The sequence below is a fragment of the Littorina saxatilis genome, linkage group LG12 (genome assembly GCF_037325665.1).
Source record: "Littorina saxatilis isolate snail1 linkage group LG12, US_GU_Lsax_2.0, whole genome shotgun sequence".
NCBI lineage: Eukaryota > Metazoa > Mollusca > Gastropoda > Littorinimorpha > Littorinidae > Littorina > Littorina saxatilis.
The window spans coordinates 23,373,123-23,390,212 of record NC_090256.1 but is presented as its reverse complement, the minus strand read 5'-3'; the positions used below and the strand labels follow the sequence as shown (position 1 = coordinate 23,390,212).

At 42.2% G+C, this 17,090-nt stretch overlaps 1 protein-coding gene across 1 annotated transcript in view; it reads right to left on the bottom strand.

The window, feature by feature from the left end:
* Nucleotides 1-643: 643 nt before the first annotated feature.
* The window catches only part of LOC138981562 (phosphatidylinositide phosphatase SAC2-like), a 245,162-nt gene continuing 228,715 nt past the window's right edge, over nucleotides 644-17,090 (bottom strand). The window contains exons 17-20 of the mRNA XM_070354520.1: nucleotides 12,477-12,550; nucleotides 11,939-12,094; nucleotides 8,567-8,657; nucleotides 644-7,834 (exon numbers count right to left, since the gene is read on the bottom strand). Of these exons, the coding sequence (XP_070210621.1) occupies nucleotides 6,355-7,834; nucleotides 8,567-8,657; nucleotides 11,939-12,094; nucleotides 12,477-12,550 (1,801 nt within the window). The 3' untranslated portion in view covers nucleotides 644-6,354. The remainder of the gene's footprint in view (nucleotides 7,835-8,566; nucleotides 8,658-11,938; nucleotides 12,095-12,476; nucleotides 12,551-17,090) is intronic.

Below are 17,090 nucleotides of genomic sequence, written 5' to 3'. Positions count from 1 at the left end.
TGAGAAGCTATGACAATCTTATAATGCATTTTGAAAATGATTTTTTTAATATCATTTGAAAAGGTTAGCTATTAGGAACGACTTCCCAGAGGTCAGACTCGAGCCGTTCATCGATGGCTCATTTACTGCGTAATGATTAGCGCAAACGAGCAAATCAGTTTAATCCATGAAACAAACAAACAAACAAACAGAAACATCCACACAAATCATAACCTCAAATGAAGAAATATATCTAAAACAAGGTGCCAGACAACACATGAAGGTACACGGGGGTTGGGGTTAGACTACAAAAATGCAGTATGGAATGTACTCTTAACTGATTCTATTCACACCCGATCACAGAAATGAAAGTTGAGACGTCCTCGCTAACATCAAAGGTATCTCAAAGTCCATGTTTCAAACAAGACGCTTCTTGTGGAGTCAACATAACTACGTTATTCAAATCAACAAAGTGCGTACAAATATATTTGTTCGCCCAAAAATAAACGAAAAACACAGTACAACCCAATACAACGCTCGAATCGAAATCATGGTAGTCTTAGATGATTGCAACACAAAAAGCAGACATTAAAACACAGACTATCCACACCAAAGTGAAATGTAAGAGTCTTGGGTAAAAACTGGGGAGGTATAAAAAAAAACGTCGTTTTCAACCACGAAGGTTATATCGCGACGGGGAAAGGGGGGAGATGGGATAGAGCCACTTGTCAATTGTTTCTTGTTCACAAAAGCACTAATCAAACATTTGCTCCAGGGGCTTGCAACGTAGTACAATATATTACCTTACTGGGAGAATGCAAGTTTCCAGTACAAAGGACTTAACATTTCTTACATACTGCTTGACTAAAATCTTTACAAACATTGACTATATCCTATACAAGAAACACTTAACAAGGGTAAAAGGAGAAACAGAATCCGTTAGTCGCCTCTTAAGACATGCTGGGGAGCATCGGATAAAATCTTCCCCCTAACCCGCGGGGGGGAATATACATGCTAATCACATCCCATTTCGTGGCTTACATATCGACCAGAAATCTAACACGTTCGTACATAAACAGTACTTCCTTTCTTTCTGGAAAGCTTTGTCGATCACAACTGCAGGACTGACAACACGAACAGATCACTGAAAACGACATATCTATCTAGAATCTAGACACTAATTCTACATATGATTTCTGTCCGTCATGTTAACATCTCGAATCAACGTAGCAAATATCAAATACAAGACAAGACGATTGCATCCCAGGAAAAGACCCATCTTTCTACTTTCTATATTACCATTACATGTACCAATAAAGTAGACACAAAATCGACCTTTCTGTCTAGAATCTGCGTGGCAATCGTCATGTGAACTATTCTGGCCATTAACGAACATATCAGCCGTGAAAGTGTATCTAAGATAACTGCATCCCTGATTTATTTGTACATGTATGTATCTGCATAGAGGCGTCTGAAGTCACAGGCAAAATAACGCCACTTGCTATTGTCGAAGTGTCACTTCATGTGACTACCACAATTGCGGCCGTCTTTCCTACTTACGTCAGCTCAAAGATCTCCATACGTTAATTCACAGCTGTGAATAATGTTATCAAACAAACACATAAAATCCACTGCTCAGTCCTGTGGAACTAAACTTGTTCTTGTAACTACACTAATTTTGGAGAGAGATAGTCTTTATTTACAGCATGTTTTCTCACACCATCAAACCGACATAAGTTGTTCTGATTCTTAGTTTATATTCAATTACCATTGTATATATTATGGTCTACACTGTAGAACACTTTTTCCACACATAAATATACAGCGTGGCTTCTCCGTGATGCTGAGAGCCATTCCTTTAGGGGAACGTCGAACTGCACTCCAAGACGACTATGATTTCTACTTCAAGATATGTACATGTTCACTTCTGCATTGCTATACGGTCTTCGATCACCTAAGTCTAAAACGTCTGCTGACTTTTTGTTGTTGTTGCAAGTGCCCTCGCACAGTCACAAGCTGAACTCAAACACATAGTTTGATTTACATTGTCAACATCAGTTCCACTACGACCTTCTGATTTGTCTTGTATATTGCAAAACTTCACCTCGTCGCCATGGCCATTGCCTGCAAACTCTATCCTCTTCTACGGTACAGAAAACTCTATGGTTTATACAGAACATTCTTTCCACCTTGTACATATGCCAAAATAAGATATTTGCTTTACACCATTGACAGAGCCGTCTTTACTTACGATTTATAGCATTTAATCCAATGCCAATGCACATTTCAGAGTACATTAAGCACAGGTACACCGTCGCGAGCTACTTTACCAAACATTCTGTACACATCGTCTGTACATACTGCACTGCTAAACGTCGATCATTGTTTTGTGATTTTTTTTCTTCTTGTCTGCTTGTAAAGTGCAGGTGATTTTTCATGTAATTGTGTATGCAGTACAGCGGCTGCAGAATCTTTTATTTATCCAACTTTGCAAGCAAAGTACCAGCTGCAGAATTAATTTCCCATCCCTCGGGCATGCAATCTAACAGTCACAGAACTAATGTTTCACGCTCCTCTGCTAACAGCATATCAGCTGCAGAAACACAGCTGAGAAACTTCACAGAAACACTGTCACCCAATTATGAAGGGCGGTCTTGTGTATTCTTCCTGATCCCGACGAACTGACGGAAAGTCTGACACACATGTATAAAAAGATGAACAGTAGGCTCTTTTTAGAGGCATGTGTTACGATCACAGACGCCGTCCCCCCAAAACACAGTCTCGGTCACCAAGTGTCGTGGACGGCGAGAGTTTACGAGCAAGCCGTCCACGGCACTGCCAGTATCAAGTCAGGGCAGAGACATAGATCTCTGGTCAGGGCTTGCAGAGACTGTGCAGGTTCAGTTTTCGCTTTGTTCACGGTAGTGACAGTTCAAAGGGAAGTGTAATAAAGGGAACACAAAGGGCAACATTTCTTTTCAGAGATTCTGATTGAATTCAACAGCGCATTGAGATGTAACACCTAATAGGAATGGGTAAATCACTGGTGTTTAAAATAATTGCGGCCTTCAGATAATTGTAATCAATGTAGTACAGTTGTCATTGAGATTACACCAATGAGGAATGGGTAAATCACTGGTGTTTTCAAATCATTGCAGCCCTCAGATAAAATGTCATCAGTGTAGTACAGTTGGCATTATAATCTCTTTCAGTTATGTGGACAATACACGCGGACAAAGGTTTTCAGGTTCGCATTCGTCATGGCAAAGAGATAAGTATTATTGCAAATTTAAAAAAAAACTGGACTAGCCGCGGCCGGTTGAAAGGGATACAGGTTAGCCTATTGCAAAATCAGCGAGTCAGGACCGGTCGTTTCTGAGAACAGCATTACAGAACTCGACAGACAAATGTTACCGACGACAAGAACATTCGGTTAGTAAGAGTGATAAGCCTATTATGCCACACACACTGTACAATTATCCAACTTACTCAAATTACTAATACACTACACACATTGGATGTCAGCGGTAACTGGTACCAAGCTGATTGTTCGTGTTTTATCGCTTAATGCCAGTCAAGTTAAACAGATAACTTGATACATAATAGTAAGGCCACCTCCCCACCACCCGATCCCCACAAAATTAAATGAAGTAAATGTGTGAGTAATTTCTCACGTTGACCTCAGGCTTTTTTTGGTCAGAAGAACAAACGTTTGCATGGTGAATGCCACCCCCTTCAAAAATCCTCTATTTTAAAACTGGTCATCAATCGAATCTATGCATGTTGAAAAACTCGTCATATCGAGAGTAGAAATCGCCCTGGCGCCAAAATCAAAACTGCTTGCCGCGACAAGCAAGGCCACCAGGAAAGGGCTAATATGACTTGCAAAAAAAATTTAAAAAATTAAAAAATGAATGCTTTGCTTTGTACAAAAATCGTCCACATCAAGTCGTAACAAACAACAACATTGCGACATTTCGACAAGCGTTCACCTCTGCAAAACAGCATAATGTGACAACATTCAAGGCGAATCCAATGTTGAGACGGTCCAATAAAAACGAGAAAGGCTGCACGGGAACGCTGTTCCAAGCGGTACTGTACTTTCGTGTGATCAGATCGAAGGAAGAGGTCATGTGTGATAATTCATTATCAACAAAAGTCCCGTGTGAAATTCGATACAAGCATGAAAAACCACCGGAAAAAACGAAGAAAAAAACAACAAAAACAAGAAAAAACACAAGGAGTTTGTGTAAAATGAGTTGTTCCTCGGCTATATATAGTCACAACAACAAAAGTTTGGACAGAAATGGAACATGGACTTTTGACTAAGTCTCCTGAGTAAACGAACTGCGGTATGCAAGCAAGATCGTTCAAGGTTTTACAATAAGTCTTAGGTTTAAAACAAGGAAGTAAAACAAGTAAAACGAGGATATTTTACACATGTAGTACACATTTCAAATTCAGATTTCGATCTGGAAGAAAACCACAGTGGGTTCTCCAGATCTCATGTACGAATGTTACAAATGAAAGATGAGAAACCATTATACCTTTGGAAGTTGTACTTCCTTACTATCTTTCAAACAGAGAAGCTGTCCATAATTGCAGAGTAATATAGGCTACAGCTAAACACTATATGTACAGTGTTATCACATCCAATTTCATGAGCTGTCTAAGGGCCCTCTGAGCACAACACGCAAAACGAGTTGAAGTGAAAATGACTTTCACATTGTAACACGCAATTGCCCTCTGAACACAACACGCAAAACGAGTTGAAGTGAAAATGACTTTCACATTGTAACACGCGATTGCCCTCTGAGCACAACACGCAAAACGAGTTGAGGTGAAAACGACTTTCACATTGTAACACGCGATTGCCCTCTGAGCACAACACGCAAAACCAGTTGAGGTGAAAACGACTTTCACATTGTAACACGCGATTGCCAGTGCAGGGTCTGCATGAAATGACAAAACAGAGGTTCATGATTTAAGTCTGAGATACTTGTTGTGTCCCTTTGCTAGGTACCTGTTACACCCACTAATTTCCTTCAAAAAATTTAGTACATGCTGAACTGAGGATCCAAATGTGATAGGTAAGCACGCCCACTCACCATCTGGAACTGGAAGCATGAGTCTTCATTGAAGTTTGCGTTTCGCTAAAAGAACACAGCTTATCTAGCATCTCACATGAATTCCTAAGAATATAACTGTCATGGTGAGTCAAACTTTCTTTGTTCCCGTTTCCTAAAACGGCGACAAAAAGATGAGGTATGCAGGCTAAGGAAAAGCCCTGTCCACAAAATGACAATCGTTGAAAAGACAAAGCGCAGAACTTGGGCCCAAGAGCAATACAATGTGCAGTGCAGATCTTCAGTCTTGCCTCTTGTGATCCGTCCATCGCTTCTGTCATGTGACCGGTGGTTGTGGAGAACACTGCCTGTGTTCGCTGGCTAGATTCGTTACCCTTCTCATTACCCACTTAAAACAACAATCATAAAACAGTGGTCAAAATGAGTCTGTGGAGAAAAGAAGGAGCCGTTGGTAGTAAAAGGAGCCGTTGGTAGTAAGTGTTATTAATTGTGTGAAAAGAAGATTGAGTTTCATGACAACGAGTTTAACAGAAAAACGTAATCGCAAGCGTCATTATCAAGGTGACACCCTTTAACCAATATACTGGAGCTTAAAAGAACTACACAATATTATGATTATGCAGGCATTACCCTATCTCATTTCAACAGTTAAAAAAGTGTACTTGAATTCAACACGTATGCTAGACAGTCTCATTACGTGGAGATAAATGACATACTTTCTCCTTACTTCTACGCAATAGTGATACATGAACACGTACAACGAGTAAACTAAAAATGTCAGTGGTACCCTTTGACCTTCTCTGAAACCAACTGCTCAGAAAATTGAAGAACATCGACTCTCAGTAACTCTGGCTTAGAGAAAACGCTAAGAACTAGCTGATTATTCAGTTCTTCGCTCACTCAGTTCGTCACTGAAGAAAATTAACCCGCGAGTTCATAGTCGCATCGGAACTCTTTGGTCGTGATGTCTTCCCCTTCGGCCTCTAAAACATCTACCACTTCAGAGCCGGGAGTGGCAGCCTCTGCATCAGTCAGGAAGTTTGTGGTGGCCGGTTCCTCAACTTCTGCAAGTTTGGACGTGGGTTTAGGCATGGAATCAGCCTTGAATCAGTCTGACTGTTGGTAGGGTAGGATCAGAAAGACTTCACTCGCTTGCCATCTCGGAAAAAGGACTGGAACCACGTCCTTTCTAAAAAAAATCCTACCTCTAATCTCTCTCTTAACAATCTTCTGGGGTTCTACGACTAAGATGCAAACAGACTGTTCCAACGCTAAGAAAGGGCCGTCGTTATATGAACATGATGCGAGTCTGACACTCGGCCTTGCCGAGTTTCTCCCTGACCAGCTTCTCAAAGACTTGCATGGCCCTCTGAGACTTCCTGATGTGGCTCTTGCTGATGTTGAGGACGTTCTGGCTTCTGGGCGGCGTGGAGGAGGACCTGGGCACGTTTAGGGTGGACATCTTCAGCCTGAGGCGAGAGAAGGGCCCGCTGTCGGACTGGGTCACCATAGAGATGGACTCCTGGGAGGCGCCTGGCGAGCCGTGGTGCTGCAGGACGTTGTCGCTGAGGGAGGCTTTGAGCGGCGGGTGCTGCAACGCCTGTGACTTCTGTAGGATGGCGGCCACCTGAGCTTCTTCCAGCATGCAATAGTTGTCCTCGTCGCTCAGCTCATCAAGGTGCACGCTGACGTCTTCCGCACTGCTGGACTTCTTCAGTCGTCCCGGCGGGAACCTCCTCAGCACCTCACAAGAGTCTAACGGAGTAATAAAGTCTTCCCCTTCGGCCGCGAACACGTCTCCTAATTCAGAGCATGGAGTGGCAGCCTCGGCACCACTCGGCTTTTTTGCGGTAACCGGTTCCGCAACCTCTGCAAGTTTGGACATGGGTAAAGGTGTGGATTCAGCCTTGACAGCAGGGTCTGACGTGATGTCGTCATCCAAGTCAAGGTCGAGGGAGCGGCGCACAGTCTTGTCCCACTTGAAGGAGGAGACGAGGAGGTGTGTGGGGCTGGTGGCCAGGATGCCGCAGCTGTCCAGGCTGATCTCCTGCCAGTCCTTCTTCAGCTTGACCATCACCTTCTTCCTCACCTCCTCGCCTTCCTGGCCCCTTGCGCCTTCTGCAGCAGCACCTCCCTTGTATTCTTTCTGTGGTGAAACCTCTCTGCCCTCTTCCTTTACTCCTGCCTCTACGGTCGGATCTGCTTCGTCGTTGTGGGACATGTTCACGTCCATGCTTTTCCTCCTCAAGACGCTTTCTACACCGCCACCGACACTTCCTTTCCTTCTCTGTACTTCCCTCCCTTCCAAGGCTCTGGCGCCTGGCTGGTTCCCCCTCCCTCCCTCTTGACCTGCGAGTCCCAGCTGGCGCATGGGGTTGAAGTTTGACAAGTTGACCTTGATGTTGGGCTTCAAGAAGGCCAGGTTCTTGGGAGCGCTTCGTGCAGACAGCTGTGACAACATCTGGAGAGCGTTGGCAGCTGCTCGCTGTGGAGACGGCAATGGAGAACGGTTGGGGGAGTGTTGTGGAGACCTTTGTGGAGACCTTTGTGGGGACCTTTGTGGAGACTTCTGAGGAGACTGGTCTCGGTAGGTGTCTGCAACGAAGAGGTGGTTGTCGGTGGTTGTTGACGGTGGCTGTGTTAGTTTGGTGGGGCTATGTTCACGCATGTCGCTGGAGATGTCGCGAGGTAGGTGGATGGAGGCGAGCGAGTTCTCCTGCTGCTGCTGGTGCACGTCAACCACCTCGGTGTGGGGTACCGTCTTTTTCCTGTCAACATTACACATTGCAGCATCAGTTACCGCAATAATTATTAAAAAAAATTTTTTTTTAAAAAGTGCACAATCATCAACCTCCATCACAATCACCATGACATAAGTGGCAACTTCAAACTAAGATTCCCCAATTAAAAGTGTCTTCTCTCTTACCATTTCTATCTGTCTATCTTTCTGTCTGTCTTGTCTTATGCGTTACTTTCTTCCATTTTTTTGAGGTCTCAAACTAGAGGGAGCATTGTATTCGTTACAGGCACGGTTGGCCTAGTGGTAAGGCGTCCGCCTTGTGATCGGGAGGTCGTGGGTTCGAACCCAGGCCGGGTCATACCTAAGACTTTAAAATTGGCAATCTAGTGGCTGCTCCGCCTGGCGTCTGGCATTATGGGGTTAGTGCTAGGACTGCTTGGTCCGGTGTCAGAATAATGTGACTGGGTGAGACATGAAGCCTGTGCTGCGACTTCTGTCTTGTGTGTGGCGCACGTTAAATGTCAAAGCAGCACCGCCCTGATATGGCCCTTCGTGGTCGGCAGGGCGTTAAGCAAACAAACAAACAAACAAACAAATTGTAATCGTTTATGAAAGGAATATATCCGCATAACAGCATCAATATCTGTGAAAAAGACACCACCAAAGTTCACCCCCGTGGCACAAAATATCACACCACAATCCTACTTAATTCGGTGCAAGGACCTACCTGCCTAGTTTGGAATTCGGTGAAAGGACCTACCTGTCTAGTTTGGATCGTTCTATGACAGGGAGCTCCAGATTCAGTATCTCCTGGGCTGCCACGAAGGCCTGTGCAATGGCTCGCAAAGATTCTGTCACAAAGAGCATCAAAGTCTTCTTGGTAACAACAGCAGCATCAACAGCAGCAGCACTACCAACACCACCAGAAACAACAACAACAACAACAACAACAACAACAACAACAACAACAACAACAACAACAACAACAACAACAACAACAACAACAACAAGCACTTTCAAAGTCTACATCAATCTTATCCTACTGATGCATTTCATTTGGCAGCCGCGGCGTTCTCCGAGCATTTATTGTGAGCTCTTCTGACTCATTGTTTTAGTTCATCAATTTTCTGTTTCCATTTGCCCACCCATTCACCCAGCCCCCTCCCTCTCCCCAATGTAATTTTCTACCCGCTTCCTTTGTCCTGGCTTCCCTTTGATTTATAGCAACCCTTTGTCTTTTCCTCAATTCATCAGCTGGTTCTCTTTCACAAACTTTCTCAGAACATGCACCCCATTTCTTCTTGACAGATACGTCATAAAACTGTAACCAAAGATGTGAACAGCTGAAGTTCCCGCTCTGATCTGGCTTAAAATCACTTGCTACCATTATGTTGAAACTACCATTATTTGACATTACCTTCCTACCATCATTCTGACATTACCTTTACCTTCCTACCATCATTCTGACATTACCTTTATTTTCCTACCATCATTCTGACATTACCTTTATCTTCCTACCATCATTCTGACATTACCTTTACCTTCCGTCCATTATCCTGACATTACCTTTATCTTCCTACCATCATTCTGACATTACCTTTATCTTCCTACCATCATTCTGATATTACATTATCTTCCTACCATTATTCTGACATTACCTTTATCTTCCTACCATTATCCTGACATTACCTTTATCTTCCTACTATTATTCTGACATTACCTTTATCTTCCTACCATCATTCTGACATTACCTTTACCTTCCTACCATTATTCTGACATTACCCTTACCTACCATTATTCTGACATTACCTTTATCTTCCTACCATTATCCTGACATTACCTTTACCTACCTACCATTATTCTGACATTACCTTTATCTTCCTACCATTATTCTGACATTACCTCAAGCTTCCTACCATCATTCCGACATTACCTTTATCTTCCTACCATTATTCTGACATTACCTTTATCTTCCTACCATCATTCTGACATTACCTCTATCTTCCTACCATTATTCTGACATTACCTTTATCTTCCTACCATTATTCTGACATTACCTTTACCGTCCTACCATCATTCTGACATTACCTTTATCTTCCTACCATCATTCTGACATTACCTTTATCTTCCTACCATCATTCTGACATTACCTTTATCTTCCTACCATCATTCTGACATTACCTTTATCTTCCTACCATCATTCTGACATTACCTTTATCTTCCTACCATCATTCTGACATTACCTTTATCTTCCTACTATCATTCTGACATTACCTTTATCTTCCTACCATTATTCTGACATTACCTTTATCTTCCTACCATCATTCTGACATTACCTTTATCTTCCTACCATTATTTTGACATTATCTTTATCTTCCTACCATTTTTCTGACATTAACTTTATCTTCCTACCATTATCCTGACATTACCTTTACCTTCCGTCCATTATCCTGACATTACCTTCACCTTCCGTCCATTATCCTGACATTACCTTTACCTTCTGTCCATTATCCTGACATTACCTTCACCTTCCGTCCATTATCCTGACATTACCCTTACCTACCTACCATTATTCTGACATTACCTTTACCTTCCTACCATTATTCTGACATTACCTTTTTTTTCTTTTGTTTTTAAGGAGATCAGACTTCTTTTTTGTGTCCCATCAGCGGGTACTATTTCGTAAGGGTATTTATTGTGATGTCGCCTACTGTAAACTTATAACCCTTTCACTCGCTCTCTCTCTCTTTCTTGACAACTTTCTTTCTCTTCCATCTGCGTGTTTGTTTGGAATTTGTAATACAATATGTTATTTCAGTTACACGCAAAATGGACATTGGTTTTTATACTGGACATTCTGTTTTCTTTTACAGTTACTTCTCCTTTTTTTTCTCTCTCTCTCTCTCTCTCTCTCCATCTCTGTCTCTCTCACTCTTCCTTTTTGCGCCCTCCCTCTCTATTCCTCCCCCCCCTCTCTCTCTATCTCTCCCCCCCACCCATCCATATCTCCCCCTCTCTCTCTCCCTCAGTCTCCTCTTGCTCACCCTCTTTCCCTCCCTGCCCCGCCCCCTCTCTCTATTCCCCTCCTCTCACCTCTCACTCTCTGTCTAAAGTGTACTGCACCGTTAATGGAAAATAGTCGTTCACTCGCAGATTGACATTTGTATGGCGTTTACAGTTACTCCTTTTGCTTACTGACACTCTCATACCTACATGCTCATAGCTATACTCACATCCATACTCACACACAATCCAACACACGTATTTAATCGCATCCGGCCTTTTCACTCACACACACACTTTTCTCATGCTATTTCTTCATTTCTTTCTCTCTCTCAGTTTGAACTTTTTCAATTCCTTGTAATTCCTTTTGTGTACAATTGATTTTGCCAAACATTTAAAATCAGTTAATTGATGAATGTGCCATTTTGGGATTGCACTCCAATTTTCTCGACCTGCTTCATGCAAGCAGCAACCGTCCAATCCAATTTAAATAAAACACTTTCTGTATACCAAACATATTGACCATTTTCAATCCACCATGCTCATATTCAGACTTCATAATGTTTTTTTTCATCTTTTCAAAAGCTTTTTTATTACTTTTTTTTTTTGTGGCCATAAAAATGTATATAATTTTGTGTTTAGCTGTGTGAGAACTTGCTTTGGAAGACCAACAGACTGCATAATATACACATTACCTTTATCTTCCTACCATTATCCTGACATTACCTTTAGCTTCCTACCATTATCCTGACATTACCTTTAGCTTCCTACCATCATTCTGACATTACCTTTACCTTCCTACCATTATCCTGACATTACCTTTAGCTTCCTACCATTATCCTGACATTACCTTTAGCTTCCTACCATAATTCTGACATTACCTTTACCTTCCTACCATTATCCTGACATTACCTTTAGCTTCCTACCATCATTCTGACATTACCTTTACCTTCCTACCATTATCCTGACATTACCTTTAGCTTCCTACCATTATCCTGACATTACCTTTAGCTTCCTACCATCATTCTGACATTACCTTTACCTTCCTACCATTATCCTGACATTACCTTTAGCTTCCTACCATTATCCTGACATTACATTTAGCTTCCTACCATTATCCTGACTTTACCTTTAGCTTCCTCTTGGTTCTTGACGGCCACCATAACGTTGTTGAAGAGTCTCATGCTGGGGATACGGAACGTGTGGAAGAAGCCTTCATCGGCGAAGTGGCGGTAGTACAGTCGTAGGCACACAAAGCGGGATTTGAACACAGCGGGTTCGGCTCCTGTGAGTGCAATTAGGAGTTTTGATGATCGTGGGTATATTGTTGATAAAAGCTGCATGGAAGAAGAGGGGTAGGGGGAGGGGATGGGATGGCTGGTGTGTGTGTGTGTGTGTGTGTGTGTGTGTGTATGTGTGTGTTTATTTGTGTGTGTGTGTGTGTGTGTGTGTGTGTGTGTGTGTATCTTTCTGTTTCTCTGTCTGTGTGTCTGCGCGGAAATATATCCAGATATCTGTGTTATTTTGTATAGAATTTGTCAGGGTCAATCAAAGAAGTGACAAATGTATTGATTGCAGTCAGTCCGTTTCTCACCGACTTGACCGCAGCAACAACAAGAACAACAAACAACAAGAAATGGAAAACACACACGTCTTGTAATACCAACCAATTTCTATCCGCTCTACATCCTCCAGAAAAATCCTCTGGTACTGTGTTATTTGTTCTTCTTCGTCGTCATACCTGGCAAACAGAAAAAAAAGGTATTGCATTTTTCTCCCTAGTGACACAGTAGGATCATAGTTATAAAATGGAAACACCTCGTGTAAATACAATCGTACAATTCAAATAAAACACCCCAAGATCTATCTGTCTTGTTCATGCGTGACACACACACAAACAAACAAACAAACAAACATACATTTCTGCTTTATAATGTTCCACTTGGGCATATCACTTATACATAAACTTTCCTTTCCTCCTTGATCACCGAACCTATCGTCGCTGCCTGGACACAACGAAAGCAGAAACCAACCTTTACCCCTCCACCCCCCCCCCCCCCCATTCATCCGCCCACCCATCTCTCATTCTCAAAATAAACTGAAAGAGTAAACGATATGTGCCGCAGAAGCAGGCAGCTTTTCTTTCAATAACTGCAGGTAACAAATGGGGCCAACAATTTGAGACCCCATTGCACTCCTAAATCATTTAGTGTGTGTGTTGTGTTTTGTTATGCAAAAAACACCATTTGCCAATAATCGTCTGTGTAGAGTACGACAAAAGGAGAGATAAATCGACGCAAAGCCAAACTTGGAAACAAGTGCTTGCAGCCTTCCGTAATCAATATGCCGCCACCACTCCGCCACAAACCCCCCTTCTTGACGGCAACTGTGCCACAGATTACATCGTTTGTATGCTGCGGATGGGAAAGGGTTGAGACACTGTCAAGCGTTCAGTCTGGTATCAGAGGGGGAGTCCCATATTGGTTGGGACGAGAAAGAATTTACCCGATGCTCCCCAGCATGTCGTGAGAGGTGACTAACGGATTCTGTTTCTCCTTTTACCCTTGTTAAGTGTTTCTTGTATAGAAATATAGTAAATTTTTGTAAAGATTTTAGTCAAGCAGTATGTAAGAAATGTTAAGTCCTTTGTACTGGAAACTTGCATTCTCCCAGTAAGGTAATATATTGTACTACGTTGCAAGCCCCTGGAGCAAATTTTTGATTAGTGCTTTTGTGAACAAGAAACAATTGACAAGTGGCTCTATCCCATCTCCCCCCTTCCCCCGTCGCGATATAACCTTCGTGGATGAAAACGACGTTAAACACCAAATAAAGAAAGAATCAGATTATCGCTCTGGGACAGAGATTTACTCGCAGGAGAGAAGGAGGTTTGGTTTGGTTTTTAATGTCCCTTCAGCAGATGCTAGCTGCTATTCGAGACCGAGGAGAGAGAGAGAGAGAGAGAGAGAGAGAGAGAGAGAGAGAGAGAGAGAGAGAGAGAGAGAGAGAGAGAGAGAGAGAGAGAGAGAGAGAGAGAGAGAGAGAGAGAGAGAGAGAGAGAGAAAGAGAAAGAGAGAGATGACAATGAAACTTTATTTTTCAAGGATAGAGGTTTAAGGCGACGCCTTTTCTTACAACCGGTCCTTACTTCTAATACAAATGTCTAATAAATGATAAACAAGTAAAGCAACATGACAAATAAACAAATTAAACGAACGAACCAGCAAACAATCGACAAGTAAGCAAACAAGCAAATAAACACAAACAACAAAATGACAAAGTAAGCAACATACAAATCGAAAGCGAAACATGCAACATGTTAATTGAGGTTACACATGTAAAGTGATCGACGGTAAAATTCACACGATACCAACGTTTACACTAATGCTTACTATGAGTATATGGTGTAAATGATGATGATGAAGATGATGGTGATGGTGATGGTGATGATGATGATGATGATGATGATGATGATGATGATGATGATGATGATGATAATGATGATGTTGATGATGATGATGGAAAATCGCAACATAAATTCCACATAATACATGTAATAAAGAACATATTTTTGTAATTCATAAAGCTTTGCCAATTGTTGACAGCTACTTGCACATATTTATAATGATTATGCAGAGCTTGTTTAAAACTCTTTAGTGAGGTTAATGATCTTATTACAGACGGAATGGAGTTCCACACCATAGCGCCAGAGAAGGCTTGACTAGTTTTGAACAAATCAATCCTGGGTATTGGTGGTAGAAAATTGATAGACCCGTACCTTTCGGTGACTCTGTGAAATAGGTCCTGAATATAGTTGGGCACTTCGCCATGATATACTTTATACATGATTACAGTCTTATTAAACTGTAACTGCTTAATTAGCGGCAGGTAGTTTAGATTCTTTAACTTCAAATCAGCTGATAATTGTGGACCATTTAACATGATTTTAGCTGCCCGACGATGTAGAGAGTTTAACTTTTTCATGTGAATATCAGAGACGCCATCCCAAGGAGTTGATGCGTAATTAATATGGGATAAGATGTGGGCATGATAAACTAGAGAGAGAGAGAGAGAGAGAGAGAGAGAGAGAGAGAGAGAGAGAGAGAGAGAGAGAGAGAGAGAGAGAGAGAGAGAGAGAGAGAGAGAGAGAGAGAGAGAGAGAGAGAGAGAGAGAGAGAGAGAGAGAGAGAGAGAGAGAGAGAGAGAGGCACAGCATGCCAATGGGGACCACAGAACTTATATTAGATAAGTTCTGTGATGGGGACTGGTGTGTGGGGTGTTGGACATGTGAATGAACGTGCAATACTAATTTCTTTGAAACTTGATATGAAAAGAACATTTATTACATACACGCACGCACGCCCACATACACACAGCCAGCCAGACGCACGCACGTGCACACACACACACACACACACACACACACACACACACACACACACACACACACACACACACAGGCGCACTCACAACAAGCCTTTTCCTCGGAAGATGTACTTAAAAGTTTATTTTATCCCCAATCTCTTACAAATATTTATTTTTTATTATACATCCAACCGGCTCATCCGGACTATAACAATAAGTGAATTCGTAACATGGTAGGCCAAAGTTTTGCAACTGCCGAGGGCCACTATTTACTCAGTGTTCGAGCCTACCGGGGCATTTTTGAAACTGCACTGGCTTTTATGTGTAAATACCGAGAGAAAAACAAGAAAACGTCAACCAGTCAGCCGCATCGGGATTAATAGGATTTTGGTTAGGTTTCTCGTATAAGATAACCCCCCCCCCCCCACCCGCCCCCCCCCCCTCCTCCCATAAAAATCAACCAACCTTTATTTCCAATGATAAGGACAACAAAATTAGGGTCGAAAGATCGGAATCTTTGTTGTTGTTAGGATTAAAGTTTTGTGTGTGTTTTATTTTTAACTAGGCGCATGCGGCTTTCTATCGGCCGTAACCGGCGCTAGCTGTGTCCCCTGTAAGTAATAGAAGAATAGGTGTCCTGGTAAAGATCGAGTTTTGCAATCTTTAGTTAACCTTTTTTGGAAGCTCCCCCTCCCCCCCCCCCTCCCCACCCCCAAGAAACAGTTCTAGGGTCGGAAGGAAACATATAGGGTCGGTGAGAGAAGCGGAAGCACTGTTTTTCTTAGGCCTTACATTTTTGCGTTGAATGCATTCGACTTCGTTGTAAAGTGATTTGGGTACGACCATAATGGCATTAACAGAGACTGACATTAATACGTGTACTACAAGTCTAACGCAGGGGTCGAACCGTCGCTTCAAATTAAAAAATCGTCAATGTAAGGCAGTTATCTCGGAGAAACAGTGTTACAAAATAGCTGGAGGAATACGCAAACAGGCAGAGGCATTCAGTGTTTCAGAAAATGGGTAAGGATCTCACAAGTAATTCATGAATTCAAAATGTCTGGATTCCTCGGTCAGTTTTATTTTTCCAGCTCGTCAAATTCTGACGTTTCTGTTGTCCCTTTAGAAGGACGTACGAAAACATTTGCGGCTTCAGCGAAAATCCCCCTGGGATCTGCCCAGACTTTGCAATATGTCCACCGGGGTTTCCGTACTGGCCATGTACAAAGCCAGTAAATCCCGGTACTCTTATCAAGTTTCTCATTGTGTTTACATTTAACATGCACGTCCTTTCTCCAGTGGTTCGCGTTAATATATTACTAACCTGTTTAAAATGACATTTTTTTCGCTTGACGCGAATAAAGCAACTTCGTCGTCTAGTCTGGGTTGCGACTGAAAGGTTTTGTTTTGGAAATTATCCACAAGCACAGCCGACGAAAAAAAGTTCAAGACGATCTTTGAGTTCGATTAATACAATTTTTACGCTGAGTATTGAGTGAGTGAACGTTGCGAAAATGGTGTATTTTCGGAATCTGCCAAGCACATCTGAGCGAAATGATCCAGACGACCTCTTGGTTCGAGAATATCTTAAAATGTCTTTCCACTCATTTTCGGAGCTGATCCTGTGGGTCGAGCAGTCCTAAAGTCCTGAATACGTGTTCTTTTGAAACAGTCTAAGATCAGATGACCGTTCACTGACCATAAAGAGACTTAGGATAAAATCTATTTACAGAAGAGAAAGGTATTTGATTAAGCCCAGTCCAGTACAAAGATAACGAAAGGCCATGAGACTGTTTAACAGTACACCCATATCAAACAGAGCTGTCGATTAGTACATGTCTTTGTATGTCTCTTGCTTTGACCCATGTTAATTCTGCAGGGTAATAACGTTAACGCTATTTTACACATATGGGTGG